At 41.7% G+C, this 17,352-nt stretch overlaps 2 protein-coding genes across 4 annotated transcripts; one reads left to right on the top strand and one right to left on the bottom strand.

Moving 5' to 3' along the window:
- Nucleotides 1-240: 240 nt before the first annotated feature.
- Nucleotides 241-8,231, top strand: atp1b2b (ATPase Na+/K+ transporting subunit beta 2b). Of its 2 annotated transcripts, XM_069510415.1 has the most exons (8): nt 241-464; nt 4,668-4,796; nt 4,890-4,997; nt 5,167-5,372; nt 5,622-5,681; nt 5,933-5,959; nt 6,950-7,045; nt 7,152-7,451. In XM_069510415.1, exons 1-8 carry the CDS (start codon nt 374-376, stop codon nt 7,314-7,316), a joined length of 882 nt encoding a protein of 293 aa, XP_069366516.1. In that variant the 5' UTR covers nt 241-373; the 3' UTR covers nt 7,317-7,451. The 2 variants fall into 2 exon arrangements, with proteins under 2 accessions (XP_069366516.1, XP_019941285.1); XM_020085726.2 differs by lacking the exon at nt 5,933-5,959 and having other exon boundaries at nt 7,152-8,231.
- A 2,243-nt stretch (nt 8,232-10,474) lies between these two features.
- On the bottom strand, nt 10,475-16,867 carry gltpd2b (glycolipid transfer protein domain containing 2b). Of its 2 annotated transcripts, none has more exons than XM_020085725.2 (4): nt 16,373-16,867; nt 14,557-14,606; nt 14,188-14,366; nt 10,475-13,883 (listed from the first exon to the last, which is right to left on the bottom strand). In XM_020085725.2, exons 1-4 carry the CDS (start codon nt 16,440-16,442, stop codon nt 13,265-13,267), a joined length of 918 nt encoding a protein of 305 aa, XP_019941284.2. In that variant the 5' UTR covers nt 16,443-16,867; the 3' UTR covers nt 10,475-13,264. The 2 variants fall into 2 exon arrangements, with proteins under 2 accessions (XP_019941284.2, XP_019941283.2); XM_020085724.2 differs by having other exon boundaries at nt 14,548-14,606; nt 16,373-16,589.
- Nucleotides 16,868-17,352: the final 485 nt, after the last annotated feature.

Here is a 17,352-nt window from a genome sequence, read left to right as displayed (position 1 = left end):
TGCAGACAAGAGCTGGGGGGGAGGGCAGAGAGCAGGTCTGAGCTGAGTGTGAGAGACCGCCACCTTTATCCATCTGTGCTCTTAGTAGAGAGGCTGCATTGCTGCTGTGTGCTGTGGGATTTTTAATTTATGTGCATGTTGAATTTCATGAGCAGACGCTTTTAATTTGCCTCTGTTCTCCGTAGAGGTACAGTAGCTCTCTCTTTCTCTCTCTCTCTCTCTCTCTCTACCTCTCACTCTCTGCCCCTTTCTCTCTCTCTTTCTCTCTCTCTTTATCTCGCGCTCTCTTCGAGCCGGCGCTTCTTTTTCGAGTGTGTGTGAGAGAGAGTGTGCATCAGACCAGGACAGCGGAGCTCCCACGTTTTATGACAAAATGGCCAAGGACGGAGAAAAGAGCGAGTGGAAGGATTTTATATGGAACCCGAGGACCAGGGAGTTTCTGGGCAGGACGGCGAGCAGCTGGGGTGAGTGAAGACACACAGCAATGCAGCAAAAAAAACATGGTCTCTGTAACAGGTCTCTGTCTTAGTCATCCTCAGCAGGGGGGCTCCATTAGAAAGAAGTGCGTGTCACCTATAATGAAAGTTGATGACGCTCTGCGGGGCTCAGGTGGACATATTCTCATGAGACGCCCGTGTCGCTGTCCGCTCCTGCCTGGTGCTGAAATGTGAAATGCGGCACCGCTCCTGTTGAAGCCGACGGAGAGAAAAAAAAAATAATTTCCTGCCCAGTTTCTCTCTTTCTTTATTTATTAATTTATGCCGCCGCTTTCCCCTGCGCAATGCGCCCATCACGAGGGTGGAGGAGGAACATTCATCCTCCATCACATTATTATTTGCCAGCTGACTGCAGCACTGCCGAGAACAGGTCCCTCTCTTGTTGCAAAGTGCAGATGCTCATCTCAGTGTGCAGAGTGCTGTCGCAAGCGTTAACGTGGATTCTGCTGCAGAGCAGATTCCCATTAAGGTTTCACATTCAAGTAAAGCAGAAATTGGTTTGCTTTTGCCTGTAGCTTCGTCTAATGAGCCTTCAATGTGATGTCATTCATTTTCAGCCTGTTTGCCCCCCCCCCCCCCCCCAGAGATTCTGCAGGGAGTTCCAATCCCAGTTTCCATTGCTATTGCCATGTTCTGCCCCCTTTTCTGCCCCATACACAAGCAGCCTGCAACTGTTTTCAAAAATTCATGAAATGATAGGGCACATATGGCCCTCTTCTAATGACATTGGAGCGTTTTAATCTGGGTAAAGCCGAGGGCCAAATGCTATTTGTATCACCTCCAGCCCAGCCCCTCCCAGTGTGTGTAACTCAGTGCAGGATTTAATCCTAATCTAATGACTTCATTGGCTGGTGCATGGGGAAGGTATCAATTCAGGGCGTTGGAGCAAAGGAAAGCACCCTCAGGAATTGAGATTTTTTTAAATCTTTCCGTTGTGTTTGTGCATGGTCGGAATGATTTTGAGAGTGGTTTCCCCTTGTTGAGTTCTGGTGATTATGTTTCATGACTGCTTTTAGTGCAGAGTTGGGAATCATTGACTGTAGCTTCCTTTGCTGGAATCCTCCCAGTGTACAACTTAATCCAGCTCAGTGTGTCCCAGGTGCTTCAAGGTCTGGTGGCCCTTTTAAGCTGTGCTCTCTTAGGCTGGTTAATTAGGCTATTTCTGTAGTCGCCCCATACATGTGGGTCTGCTAAACTTGGCATTTCACCCTCAGCACTTCCTCATTCCCCCGATGATGCGTACACTAGACTGGCTGCACCTCTAGTTGCACTTATCTGCAGCCAATCCATTTTCTAGCCCCACTTAGAAGCACAGAGAAAAGGGCAAACAATAAAATGGATTCCAGTCTATTTAACAGACAAATGTCTTGTTTACATGTATTCATACGCACTACAGAGTGATGGATCAAAAGCTTCTTTGAAGATGAAATGCAGAACACTCCCTTTGTGTAAAGAGGTATAATGATATGGAAATAGCCTTGATAAAGTAGAACAGTCTAGCTATTGGGGTGTTACATTGCCACCAGCTGACATCAGGAGAACACGGTAAAACAACTACTTCCATTTTAAAATAGGACTAATTAAATGTTCTGCACCTCCCACTTCCAAAAAACAACAAAAGCCTCTGACTGGAGCATTGGAAATGAGCCTTAAAGGACCTAAGTCATTGTCAGACACTGTTCTTTCTGTGAGATTGCACACTATTATACATAATATAACTATTTGTTTCCTACATAGAGATCCACAGGTCAAAGCTCTAACCATCCTCTCTTCAGACCTTGTCACCTTTTTATTTCAGAGGTGCATTCATCACCAATTTACGAAGCAATCTAACAGCATGTCCTCCTAATTAATTCTGAAAGAAAAGAGACACCTCCCGCCATTATCACTGAAGAAGGAAAAAAGTGGTTGTTGATCCATCCCACCCCGTGCCTTTGTTCTGCGCTTTCAACTGTCGTCTGCAACAACAAAACCAAGTTGAAAGACAGTTGCTGCGCTGTCCATCACCACCGTGGATGGGGAGCTCAGACTGTAAACCTAACACCATCTTTGCCAGGGGGGAAGCCATCCTGCCTGCACACTTGACCCTGCATGCACACATGCACATCCAGTCTCCCCTGGGTGGTGTCGTATTTGTGGGTTGCACAACATCCTCCTCTGAGTGGCACTCAAACACTTTACTTTGTCACATCTTACCTCAGATGCTTCTCTCGCTGTAGTGCCTCCAGCTTTGGTCCGAAGGCCTGGAGCCTAACTCTGTATATATTTCATGATACATACATATATTTGAGGAAGAATTGGATGAAAAAACACCCCCCTCTCTAATTGTCCCCTGTGGACCAGCTTCCCCTTGACATTTTGTTATGGATTTCTGTAAAGCCTGGCTGTGTGGGGAGGCAGAGGCTGTACTGAGGCTGCTGATAGAGTGAGTGAGCTCCCCGCTGGGGGCCATCCAGCAGAGCTACGGGGTCAGGGCACTCAGCTGCTACCCAAAGCTGGCCTCAGGTGTTGATGCTTAAAATGGGGGATGTGTCATAGAATGCTATTTACGTTCTGCTGCTCTCTATGGAGACAGGGATGGTTAAGATGAGACCAAACATCTGTCTTAAGAGTAGTTAATGATGCCATGTAGGAGACGGGTCACATCACTCAGAATAAGTTATGAGCAGATGTTGAGCTGTGAGTCGTATATTAAGGAGAAAGAAAATGGACAAATGCATTGACGATAAAAGCAATACATAGTTGCAGCCCTTTTTTCTGAATAATTGAACATGATCAGTATGATCTTCATTTGCTTTTCATAAAAATAGACTTAGTCCATGTTGGCCAGTAATCTCCTAACCCCCAATCTCCAGGGAGTCCTTGTCCTCCCTCCTCATGTATTTCCCTCTGTCATCATTTCTCCTTCTCTGAGGACAGTGCAGCTCCCTAGTGAAACTGGTCAGACACCAGCAATTCAACCCCTGGTTTTTATTCACAAGATCCCAGGCTGGAGGAAATTCTGTCCTATAGAATTAATCAAGTATGAACATACAGTTAATGTTTTCACCATTGATATAAAATAACATCATGTTGCTGTGTAGTTGATGATATTTTAAATATCTAAGTGACAGTTGTTCATGTGTGAGAGAAGCAGATGTTGCAGAATGAAGCGCCTCTCGTTTAATAAATAGGATTAACTGGCCTCTTGTGGACATGTTTGCTGAGAAAGTGACTGAACGCAGCCTCAACAACATTTAATCAGAATTAATTCCATAATATCAATTCAGATGCAAGCTTGAAAATGTGCTTGCGCATAACAGTAATTACGAAATGGCCTACTCTAACTGGAGGTTGCAGATATTTGTCTAATGTAGCCTTCATGCATAAATAAAAACCTGTCCATTATACTGCAGAGCCCTCGCAGCCAAGCGCAGAAGTGTACTGTGAGAAACAGTAGTCTGACTGCAGCACCATTACAAATGAAAGAAAATATGTTTAGATGAGAAAGATCTTTTACATAAAGCAAAATAAAACAGTAAAGTCTGGGTCTGAGTGTAGCAACATGTAATATGGAGATTTGTTTGCAGTGTTTCCTTAGCAATACTTTGTTTAAATACAAAATGTTTGTAGTTGTTTTTTGTTCATGTGATGCTTGCCTGTTCTTTTAATTAAATAGAATCCTTAATGATTTATTTTTTTCAATGCATTATCATTTTATCCTTACACTGTTTATGCTACTTATTATAAAGGCCAATATGTTTGAAATTGATACAACACAGCAGTATTTACTGGTATTGACAGAAATGGAACATTTCGTTTATATGATTTGTTTTATCAGTGTATAATCACCTGGATCCCCTGCAACCTCACCACTACATAACACTAAATCCTACACACTGAACCTTTTATACATAAGTTAAAAAATAAATTACTTTTTATCACACAGATGCAGTCAGATTCTTCAAAACTGAGCTATACTGTAACTATAGTTGAGGTTGTCTGTACAGTGTGAAAAGAAAAAGTAAATTTATCCTTGATTGAAGGCCCTTGTAGGATTCACTTTTCTAATTAAACTGAATTATATACAATGTACAGACAGAATAAATGCTATTCAACTCAATAATTAAATCACTATGAATAATATTAGATTGTTTCCCTGATGCAGCTGTCTTCTCTCTTTGTCTGCAGGTCTTATTCTTCTCTTCTATGTAGTTTTCTACATTTTCCTGGCCGGCTTGTTTGCGCTCACCATGTACGTCATGCTGCAGACCCTGGACGAACACAAACCAACCTGGCAGGACAGGCTCTCCACACCAGGTGCGGCGACTAATGATACAAACTGCACCGACACAGGTCACAGTCTCATGTCGCCGTGTCACGAACTCACTGCTGTCTCTCTGTCGCTCACAGGCATGGTGATTAGACCCAAAGCAGATGAGACCTTTGAGATCATCTACAACATCCAGAAAACTGAGAGCTGGGACATGTACACTCAGACCCTGGACAAGTTCCTGGCACGTAAGTCTGCCCCCCCGGCCTCAATCGCAGTGGCTCAAAAAGATTACTGCTGTGGATTATCCAAACCAATAGAGTGAAGAGTTTACACAAAATAAGAGTTCATTCATTGGAGTCATAAGCTCTTAGTAAAATAACCCCCACCCCTGCTTTCCTCCTCCCCCTCCCACAGCCTACAACGACTCCGTCCAGGAGCAGAAAAACGACGAGTGCACCCCGGACCAGTACTACCTGCAGGAGGACAGCGGCAATGTGAAGAACAACCCAAAGCGCTCCTGTCAGTTCAACCGCACTATCCTGGAGGACTGCTCTGGAATCCAGGACCGTTACTATGGATACCAGTCGGGCAAACCATGCATCATCATCAAGCTGAATCGGGTATGAAAGAGAGAGAGGCAAGGGAAATGGTTGGTGTTGCTAGGAGACCTGGGGTGTTTGAGATAATGAGACTGGTTGGGCACAAGGAAAAAAAAATCCCAGTAAAAGGAAAAGGAAAAAAAAAGGTTTCACTCACTAGATATTACATTGATTGTTGTTTTCAATATCTCATATCTTGTTGCAGATTTCTTTCATTTTCTGCTCCTCTGTGTGTGAATAAGAGTGAGATGGGACTGTGTTGTGTTTCAGGTGATTGGGATGCTGCCAGGGAAGGATGGACAGGCTCCGTATGTCACCTGTGGTGCAAAGGTAATCCCTTTTTGTCTTCCACAATGAAAGGCTTCACCTAACAAATTGGACTCAAGCCCATTCATAGCTAGTGTGCTCGTCCACAATATGTCACCTATCGCTCATCACCACTTTCCTGTGATGTTTGTATTTCCTATGTCATCATATCTGTGTCGCATGCCATTCTGTCATTTACACCACATGTCTGTTGCTGCTCTTCTCTTTTTCTTTTTCCTTTTTCCTTCATGTTCCTTTAATTTGTTTGCTCTCAGAGATACAAAGTTGGCAAAGATGAATGGGTAAGAACAGTACAGAGAAGATCATAATTAGACGTGTATAGCAGTAGTGTAACAGTTGTATGTGAGGTGTTTTGAAGGTGAGAAGTGTTAGTGTTTTTATGCTCTGGTAAATGTAATGATTTTTTTATGTAACTTTCAAACCTGTTGGAAGAAAACACCATAACATACACATTTAGATGTTTATTGTACTGCACGTTTTCTTTTTGTGTCTGTAGATTTTAATTATAATCTATGTTTATTCACTGCTGATTGGTCTCGTACTCTGAGCCAGCAATCTCCACTTCAGTAGCATTTATGACAACTAGTATAAGTAGATGTATTTTCAGGTACTTTTCACTTAAAGGTCCAGTGTGTAGAATTTAGTGACATCTAGAGGTGAAATTGCATATTGCAGCTGAATGCTCCTCTTCTCACCTTCCCCTTCCCTACATGAAAGAGAACCTGTGGTGAACTTCAGTTGTCATGAAAACTCAAAAGATTTTAGTTTGTCCAGTTTGGACGACAGTAAAAACATGGAGGCCTCCACAGAGAGGATGTAGTAGACTGCTGCATTCCAACAAGAACTTTTAATTTCAGTATTTCAAGAATATTTAAAAGCTAGCACTCATTTTACCCAGAGGTATTTTCACCTTTACTTCAGTATATTTCTGTCTATTTTTTTTGTACTTTTAATTTGTGCACTTTTAATGTAAAATGTTTTGTCATTCCTAAACACATGATGAAAATTATTTATTTACGCTGTTTCTGATTCATGGAGTGATAATCGGAGCTATCCCCTCTGTAAAAACCCTCGACTCTAATATGTGAACAAACTATGTTGGAAATTAATGCAATGTATAATGTATAATTTGCATTATTTTAAACCAACTAGAAAAGTTTCATGGCAATATCTAGGAGACTTCTGTTGTTTCTCACCTTAAAAAGTTGCTGAAGTAGATGGAGGGCACTTTGGTTTTAGGCTGTAACTGACGAGACTGTTTCACCCCCCAGAGAGAAGACAGTGAGAAGATTGGAGAGTTGATGTACTTCCCTCCAAATGGCACCTTCAACCTTATGTACTACCCTTACTATGGCAAGAAAGCTCAGGTAAGACTAAACTGTACAGATGGTTTACAGTGTGTCATCTTGTAAACATTGCATTTTAAAGATTCGTTCCTGCGCTTCGAGGTGTCATTGGATGTGTGTTTTGCAGGTGAACTACTCTCAGCCTTTGGTTGCCGTCAAGTTCCTTAACATCACTGTCAATGAGGACGTCAACATCGAGTGCAAGATCAACGCCAACAACATTCCCGTCGGAAGTGAAAGAGACAAGTTTGCCGGGAGAGTGTCCTTCAAGCTGAGGATCGACACTAACTAGGTTGACCTTTTCCTCCCCTCTCCTGAAAACTACTCTCTTCATTCTCTGCAGCATTGCACATGCACAGAAATAAATCGCAGTATTCACACCCTTCGTAGGATATGTTTACAACCCCTGAATGTTTTTGGGAAATAGTCCAGTCATGTTATGAGGTGAGATGAGATCGAGAATTTAAAAAACAAAAGGGTGGAAATCCTGTCATTATTTCTGTCTGTGAGCTTTGGGACAAAATTCTTTCCTGTACATTAATTTGAGGTGACGTCTATTTATACTGCATGACAAACTAGGGGATATAAAGGATGTGAACGTGTGTTTTCAAAGTTTGCAAGGATCAGTAACATTACCAAGTTATTGCTGCTCCCCTCCGGTTGCCTCCTTATAGAGTATCCCTCTATATACGAATATACACAACTTACAATACAAAATGTGTATATCTACGGTATTTATACAGTATCACGACCTTATATCAGTACATCAATTTTGTTGCACTTCAAAGAATATTCCAACAGACTTGTGTATATCTTGACAGGGTGGATGCAGAGACGAAGCCATTTTGCATGTGTGTATACGTCTTCAGTGTGCTTTGAGGGCAGGAGGCCCCCATGTCCCACCTCTCTGCTAAGTTTGAAATAAGGTTATGTCGAACCACTGACCACCAGGAGGGGCCGCACTGTGATCTTCTAAAACTCGTGCACGGCAAGTGTGTGTTTTACGAAAACAACGTAGCGTAAGATAGGAATCTTCATGAAACCAGAAAAGAAACGGGAGTTACAGTAGAGGTCGAAACCTTCAAGAGTGTGTGTGTGTGTGTGTGTGTGTGTGTGTGTGCTCTATTCAAAATTCTCATCTCACACAGTAGGTCGGGAAATTGCATGCAATGTGCAATATTCATTAAGTGGCAAACATTATGAATGCTTGAGTCTGACCCTAAGATGACAGGACATCTCATAAGTGATAATTCTTTTTTTGGATCATTTCATCACCGGTTGTTTGACTTGGGAGCAGTTTACAGAACAGATGTGGGTATTTAGGTTGCTGGTGATGGTCGTATCAAAACTACTGATGCCATACAATGGGAAAAGGCATGTCAGTTACGTCAACATCAGCATGACCCAAAACGTCCAGTGACGTAGTGGTTAAACAAAACTTTAGCTCCGATGCTCCGTTACGCTCCCTGTCATTGTCACTAACAATTTCTTCATGAAGTTAAATCAGGATCCATTTCTTGTGTCTAATTTTTTTATTTAAACATGAATATTTAGAGTTCCTTTTGTGTGCTTTGCATCTATTTCATACAATCAAGTATCAGAAATAGATGCTGTTGTGATATTTTTGTATTGATTTGCACTGGAAGTGTTTCCTTTGTTTTATTCATGTCCCATTTTCATCCTCGAAAATATTCATCAAGGATATCAAAATTTGTAGTTTACATTTCCCTTTATAGTTGACTGTTAGAGTCTTGATTATGTGACTTGATAGTGGATCAGAGTTTTGTTTTTTAGGCCTGTAAAATATATATTTTTTTCCATTAATATTTTTTCCTTGTAGTATTTTCCAATATTGAACCCATGAATCAGGCTTAAGGCAGAGCCATTACGATAAGAAGACAACTACATTGACCAGCCAACCTCTTTAAAATTCATGAATTAAGTCTGGTGCTGTTTACCTAAGGTGTATTCACCATGCAGTACAAGCAAGCCTTCAAATACTGACAATAGAAATCTGTGGAGTCACACCTTTAAACATTCACATGCACAGCAACAAAATGAAACCAGTGTGACTGTCATCCCGGATCATAAGCTTCTGTTCACTCACTTTAAAAGAAAGAAAGAAGGAAAAGAAAGAAAAGATGTACAACTGAGGAGTTGTCAGTCGTTTGAGGGGTTTTTTTTTGTGTGACTTCACTTCATGCGTCGCCCCTCTCCAGCATTCCTGCAACACTTAATTTCACTGTAATCTCTTAATCTGGCCGGCTAATCCAGAGCAGGCATGCTGAACTTCTTTACCCCACTTTGTCACTCCTCCTCCTCCTTGTGTGAAACACTCGATTCACTGTCATCATCTTTCAAGATGGAGAGAGTAAAATTAATTTCCCCTTGTTTGTTATTAATTTCTGAAATTAAAGCCCCTTTAAATGACAAAAAAGCAGGTTACATGTTTTGCTCCATCACCTTATTAGACATGCTCACTTTAATTTATGTGCACATGAAGATTTGTTCTTCAACCAAAGACTTTCATGACAGATTGAATTTGATTGATTGGATGCACATACTCAGCAGCAGATCTCAGTGTGGATCTCATTCAAAAGACTGAAAGATCGAGGTGGAGACCCTGTGCAATTAACTTTTATATAATAATAATACATCATAAATATATGAATAATAATAGTAACACTACAACGACTAATAATAATAATTAAAATTATGATAACAATATTACGCACAAAAGGAACACGTTACATGACAAGATAACAGTGCCTCCTGGTGGACAGATTGTGTTGTTCCCCAGTGTTACAGAATGTTATTTCCTGTTATCTCCATTTATCCTTTTTTTTTTCTGTGATAATTTGGAGATGTCCTCAAAAAGCAATATATTTATTTCTTGTGTGGCTGTATGATGTATTTATTGGAAAGGCTGAAACTAAATCAGTGCAACATGTATCATCAAGGGCAAAGAGGAAAAAGGAAAAAACATATAGATGTCGCATTCTGGCATTATTGCCAGTTTTGTGTGTATCATCATGATGGAACAATCTAAAAAAAACAATTGTTTTGTTTATAAAAGAGTATTTTTACTGCTATTTTGTTGTAAAGAGGAGAGAATGTATTAGCTTGGATTGTATCATGTCATGGAACTATATCTGGTAGGTTTCATCATTTAATTCAACAAATGGCAAAATGTTAACAGCTCGGTTGGAAAAGTTTTTGATTTATTTATAGAATTTTTTGTCATTGTTTGAGTCCTCTCTACTTTGTTAAAGTGAGCGTGCAGTGAAAGTTCTCTGAGGTCTGCTGTACCAGAATGAAGAAAGAGTTGTTAATGGTAAATCAGTGAGGTGGTGAATAATGAGAAGCGCTTTCAGAGAAATTTCAGGTGATCAGAAAAAATCAGAAAAAAAACACAAAAGGGCCCAAAGAAAATATCAGAGAGAGAAAGAGTCAGATATTCATGTTTTAATTAAGAAATAATGTCACGAAACCCCATTAACCCCCATCTAATCACTTCATCTTACATCATATCAATGCCTAGGACTGTGGTGTTCAAGAAAGGAATACTCTCGCCCAAAAAAGGATGATAATTCTATTCTGGATTCTTTATTTTTTGCTCTTATTGTATGTATATTTTTGCTCATGTTTACTGCAAACCAAGATAGAGAAATAAATAAATGTCATTTAAGGGAACTCAAAATGAATCTTTGCCTCTATGCCTCTCAGTCATCCTTCATCTTTTTATCATGAATCAAAACGTCATCACATATGGTGTCTACGCCGTACGCAGGGGGACAGAAAAAGAAGCCAGTCAGTCAGTGTCAAAGGTTATGTCAGATGGAATCTAATGTAATCTCATTCACCGTAATCCTCCCAGCCTGCAACGCCAGGGGTCACAAGTGTTGACCTGTGCAGACTGAAGTGGTGAAAGACAAAAGAGTCAACGTCTTTCTGGCTGTGTGACACGACTGGCTTATCCCCCATATGAGTGAGAATCTCTGCATTTTATCAAGCGGAAGTAGAGACGTAATGAAAATACCAGCAACACGTCATCTTCCTACACACATCATGGGACAAAGGTCACAGATTACAGTCTCGGCCTTTTTCTTGTTGCTACTCCTTCAATGCCAAACATGTTGATCGGTCCAAGCTCAGAAATGTGTGAATCCTGTTCCAGTTGGACAGTTTTTCCCTTTAGGAGCTGCTTTACAAATAGTCTAGCCCCCAACTGCTTGACAAGATTAGGGCCGAAGAGTATTGCTGCTCACTGACCTTCAACCGCCTCCTGTCTCCAGCTCACTCTGTGCCCTCGGGCTCTATCCTTATCTCTCCTTTCTTCTCCTCAGAAAGAGAGAGCGCAGTCCAGGAAAAGGGAGAGAGCCGGGATTACGTAGCATTAGAGGTATTTATAGGTTTAAAATAGTCTTATCAAGAGCAGTGCCAGCGACTGATATTTGCACATACTAACTGCCACGTCACTCAGACGTTCAATAATTTATAATCATAAATAATCTGCAGCACTTCAATATTCAACATTTGATATGTAAGATATTCTTAAAACATACTTTATAAGGGGGAAAGGCTTTTAGACTGCCATTGTGCCATTAAGGGAAAATGTGGGCATGTTCAGAGTGTGTGCCACAAAGATGATATTCCTCCTGATGTAAGGAAAGGGAAGACTAGCAGAGCACTGGTACCTCTGCTCGAAGGTGTTACACAACAGCTTAGTGGCATTTAAATGTCAAAGTTATCATATTAACGGACTTTGTCATGAAACAGGCCCCTGCGTTCTCTCTTATTCATTTTATAGATATTTAATTATTCTGTACATGATACAAAATGTCTGCGTACTCTAAATCTTTTTTTATGTAACACCTCTTGATCAGGCTGGATTGGTCCCAGATTTTCGGTCTACAAGGCACTAAACCTAGCCCACGGTGAGGTAGCAAACTAAATCCCCAAGATTTAACCACAATTAAAACAGTCATTTTCAATAACATTTTAAATGTGGAAATAAAAACTTACCAATCACATACAGGTGGGTGTTGGCACAAAAACATACAACAGTCCATTCAGTGACATGTGTTACAGCGGAGGTGATTGTGTTCATGTTGATGTGTCCAGCTGCTTATTAAATCATTCACATTTGGTGAGTAGCAAGCCTTAAAACTTTATCAGCTGCCTTAAAACTTCTTATGAGGTGAGGAGAAGTCAACAGATGATTTTATTTGATGAGGAATGTCATGGCTAAAAGTGAACTGGCTTTTTTTTACTGATTTACTTGATTGTTGACACAGCACTTTGGTTTGCAGATGGCACGCAGAAGTGAGACTAAAGGAATGAGTGAGCCTAAACTGGTCTTAGTATGTAGTAGTATGTAATCTGGTTGTAAAGTGGTTTGATCGCTGCCCCTCCCACCTGTGTGTGTGTGTGTGTGTGTGTGTGTGTGTGTGTGTGTGTGTTCTGATTGGTCCGTCATGCTTGTGATGGATGTGTGTGTGATTGGTATGGCAGGTCTGGGCGTGGTTTCTCCCTGCAGGTCCTTGGCACACCTGCAGCTCATCTCCACTGAACACGTGGTGCAGTATAAGAACCCTGGTCTTCAGTCTACTTATCTCCAGATAATACAGTCAGACTAAGCGGTAGTATCTATCAGTATTGGCTCGGTTCTGGTCGCTGTCCACGTGAATAAACTATCTGCTAGCCTGTTAGGTTCCATGCCTGGACATCTTCTGCCTGAAGACTGGCTTCCTGTTCTTTGCCTGTCACCTGCTGATCACAGAGTGAGAGCCAACAGGGCTTCACCCACAACAACGCTACCGTGCCATGACCCACCATGCAGCACGCCACACCAAGCATGACGACCACCTCAGAGACCTTCTTTGCCTGAATCCTTCACTGTGAAATAATCTGCAAACCTTCATTTTACTTTGAAAAGTCCAGTTCCTGCACCACTGGCCCATGTGGAAAATGGTGAATATGGCCCAAACAAAACAAATACCAACCACTTTTTGTTCCTATTCGGTATTGCCGTGGCTTAATTGTGGCCCAACAATAACAATTATGATATCAGATGGGAAGAAAATATGGCACTTGTAAACTTTAGCTGAAAATAAATCAAGCCCATTAATGTTTCCTCGTTTTAAGACCATCAGTTGCCAGACGAGAAACAATGAGGACAGTGCAAAACATGGTAAAACAGCCATAGAGGCTTAATGTCCAGTCTGATAGTCCCATCTTCTATGGCAAGTTAAGCATGCCATTTTCTTCCAGGGCTTTCTGTGTCCTGTCATAAACCTCTCCGATGGCCTGAACCACTCTGCTCAGCATCTTGCTCAGCTCCTCCTGGTCCTGCACACACACCAGCCTGAAGAAGAAACCCCGCTCTGGCATAGCAATGAAGGCCAGCTCGGCTGCCCTCCGCACAAACCAGTTGTGGTGGTTGGCGAGCGTGCTCTGATAGGCCTCGCGACACAGCTCCGAGGGGCTCCTGAGGCGGCCGGCCACTGGTGTCTCAGCCAATTTCTCCAGGAAGAGCTTCAGCCACAGCAGAGCCCGATGCAGACGCAGAAGAGTCCGGCATCCGGAGTCCGTCTGGTGATTGAAGTCCACCACGCCTCTGTTCAGCTCCACCCAGATCATGGAGCGCACAGAGTGGTAAGCATCTACGTGCTGTGAGGCCTCGACATTGTTCTTCGTCCCGGCCTCTGTGGTCACTGAATTTATTGAGTTTATATCTGGGCCCAGCTCTGCTTCAGGATTCCCCTCTGCCAAAAGGGCCAGCTGGCGAATAATGGAGGTCTTACTTTCTATCTCTTTAGATATCAGTCCCACCATTGGGCCCAGAGCCTCCATAAACCTGCAGGAGCAGCACACAACAGAATCAATCAGCTTCGGCTGGATTGGATTGGATAAAATAATCCATTATTGGTCCACAATGGGGAAATTTGCAGTGTTACAGCAGGAAGGGCAGTCAGTAACAACAGTAACGTAATAATGAATAAAATGCAATACTTTTAAATTATAAATGGAATTAAAACTAATACGTACAGTGTAAAAAGAATATGAACAGTGTGAGAATATTTCAGACTCATAAATCATTTTGGTGCTGTAAATAAATCCATCCCTCACACTGTATTCCTGCTTTTATTAGGTGATCTTACCTCACGAGCTCATCCCAGCTGGACAGATAGGGCGGCAGCAGCACGTCCGAGGTGTAGGCCGGCGCCGCCAACAGGTGGGTGAGCAGCAGTGACACCTGGAAGGTCTGACCGGGGCACCCCTCCAGGGCTGATGGGCCCTCAGCCCCATCGGCCCCACTGCTGTTGGACAGCTGGTGAAGCTGATGGTAGGGGGGAGTGGGGAGGTGTGTGAGTGTGGGGGGGGGGGGGCAATTAATGGGACAAAGAAAGACAGAAAGTGAGTTACCACTATTCAAACTGTCAGTCTGCTTCACAGATTCAGTCTGATGGAGGAAATGTAAAGAACGATGAAGTGATTTATTATTTGCTTGTGGTCTTTACCTTATTCACCTGATTATAACCTTTTAAACAGGAATCCCAGTGGTAATCCAAACCTCCCTCTGTAGTCAGACATGACAAAAAGAAACAAGAGAAAACCAAAAGATTAGTTTGTGGCTACAGACACTTTCCAACTAAAACAGACTTTTTTCAGAGAGTGCTGCCACTTAACAACAACCTGTTTGAGCTGCAGGGACTTTCTGAGTTGTGTGAGTAGATTAACAAATCCAAATTAAAATACTGATAGGTTTTTACCTCATATTATTTCGGAAGAAACCAAACTAACAAACCAAACTAACTGTAAAATAAATAAATGAATACAACTGTAAATCCAATGATTATGTTTTCGTTTTGGTGATGAGATAACATATTGTACTTTTGCTTTGATAATGAAAATCATATTTATTATTCAATATTTAATGGTATCATTATTATCTAATTATAAAGAAATAAGTTATTGAGGATCTGTTAGTGATCCTGTTGCCGCTCTAAACATCCAGTGAGCTGAAACTCACAGGCAGTACAAAGTTGAGGGAAGCTGTATAAATCGTATCGTCATTATAAGCTACCCACTTCATTGACACATTGATAGAATCTAACTGCTTTAAATTACAGGAGACTATCCTCTTCTTCACAATCACTCATTAACGTGATAAATCTTTATGCTGTTAAAATAGGAAACTGGCTGTGACAGGATTAAATGTGTGTTCTGCACAACAATAGAAACAAATTTCTACCACAGCAAACCACATTCTATTGATGTCCAGTTGTAATGGTTTTCTGCCTCATTCCAGCCTGTGACAAAGCAACGTCTGTTGTCTTCATTCACACACAAGTTGTTCTGGCATCAGTTGTAGGCCCCGTCGAGTTCTCTAACTACGTCCCTCAATAGGGTCACATGATTCATACAAACTTTGCACTATTAAACAAGAGCATTTTGGGTTTATTTGGGACCTCTTTATATTCCTTCAGAAGCCCCTGCAGGTCCCCAGACCACCTGACCATATATTATAAAGCGTAATGTCTGAGTGCCATACAACCAAAACCTACAAAAGTCACCACTGATACAATACAATTCATCTTAACTCTCCTGATGTCATCAGCTTCCTGTCAAATAGCTGAAACTACTTGAGTTCAAATTGTAAAAAAAGCCCATCTGGTTTGCCAGAGATGTATTTCTGACTTGACAGTGACCTAGTGTGGATGTTGCCAGAAGTGTCATCCGAGATGTGAAGCCTTTGCACTAGTACTACAAGCAGTATCTAAATTTAAGTTTCCTTATAGAGCAACTGTGAGTAACTATCCAGAACTGGTTGTTGTTTCTGTTAAATTGGCACTTTGCAGTCTGACTCAGCAATCTCGCTGCACTTTCAATTTAATCCAGACAAATCACATGGTCCTGTAATTTCCCCACAATAAGGAAGAAAGAATGTGGTGTAGTTATTGATTTGTACATTTGTAGCTCATGCATAAAATAATATCTGATATGACTTGAATTAAATAAAAAATAAGACTCAAAACCATCCATATATATATATATATATATATATATATATATATACATTTATAGACTCATACATATATACATATATATATGTGTGTGTGTGTGTGTGTGTGTGTGTGTGTGTGTGTGTGTGTGTGTGTTTAAACATGTGAGCATTAAGATTCAGTAAAGAGTGGATAACTCTGCAGCCACCACACCATGTGACACTTCCCTGATTTGGAGCCTTATGCATTCCAAACAAGGGAGGGATTGTATAGATTAAAAGTGTAACCACACACACACATGCACATTGATACACAAACAGAGACACACAGAAATACTCACGCAGCCACAGGGACCCGAGGAACACCAGCAGGACTAAGATAGCCAAGGCAGCCTTTCTCTTCACACCCATACTGAAGTCCAGTTTCTGGGTCTGCCAGTCCTTCTCCTTGTCTTTTACCTTTTAATTCCTCTGTGTCTCACATGAGTCCTCGTCCCCTTGCACTGGCTGTCACCACAATTACTCTCTACCGGACCCTTGCCTCTGACCCCCCACCCTCCCACGTCCTTTCAAATCTTTCATACTCCTCCCCAAAACCTCAGACACAATCCCATGTCCACCATTGTGCCTAATAGAGCCTGGTATCAATGTTTAACTCTTTTTTACAGCTGCTTACTGCTGCTCTCCCCAGTCACGCTCTCCCACAACTTTGCTTTTCTTTTGACTCTGTGATTCACGTCTTCCTGCTACCCTGCCTTTGTTTCACACTGATTTTTGGAGCTGCCTGCCTCTTGATGTGGTGTTGCTCAATCTGAGGGTCCAGAGATCATCCAAGTGCAGCCCCTGGCTGATAAAGCAGAGGCAATGTAGTTTGTCCGCCAGTAACCCCTTTCCTCCAGATTCATCTTCTCTATATGCGTCTATATTCCTGGTCAGTTGGAGTAAACATCTGCTCCCTCTCCTCTCCACCCACCACCACCCTTCCTCCTCCCTCCTCTCTCTCCCTCCTCTCTCTCTCTCTCTCTCTCTCTCTCTCTCTCTCTCTCTCTCTCTCTCTCTCATTCACACACACCATTAAGTGCACAACCACCACATTTTACAACTGTGCTGTCACACATTCCGGAAAACACATTGATTTAAGTGAGGGTACAACATGAAATGCAGGCGTGCCCCATTCCTCCATGTAAACAGAATGTATTTTTCCACCTCTCTTTTTATATTTCTCTTAAAGTCATGACAAACTTGATCAAACCTCTGTAGTGATGTATCTGTCAGATACAGCATAATCTCCTTGACTGCACACGCAGAGATGTGATACCAA

Source organism: Paralichthys olivaceus, chromosome 15 (genome assembly GCF_024713975.1).
Source record: "Paralichthys olivaceus isolate ysfri-2021 chromosome 15, ASM2471397v2, whole genome shotgun sequence".
Lineage (NCBI taxonomy): Eukaryota > Metazoa > Chordata > Actinopteri > Pleuronectiformes > Paralichthyidae > Paralichthys > Paralichthys olivaceus.
Note: the sequence above shows the minus strand (reverse complement) of the source record. Positions and strands in the feature narration are given on the sequence as shown.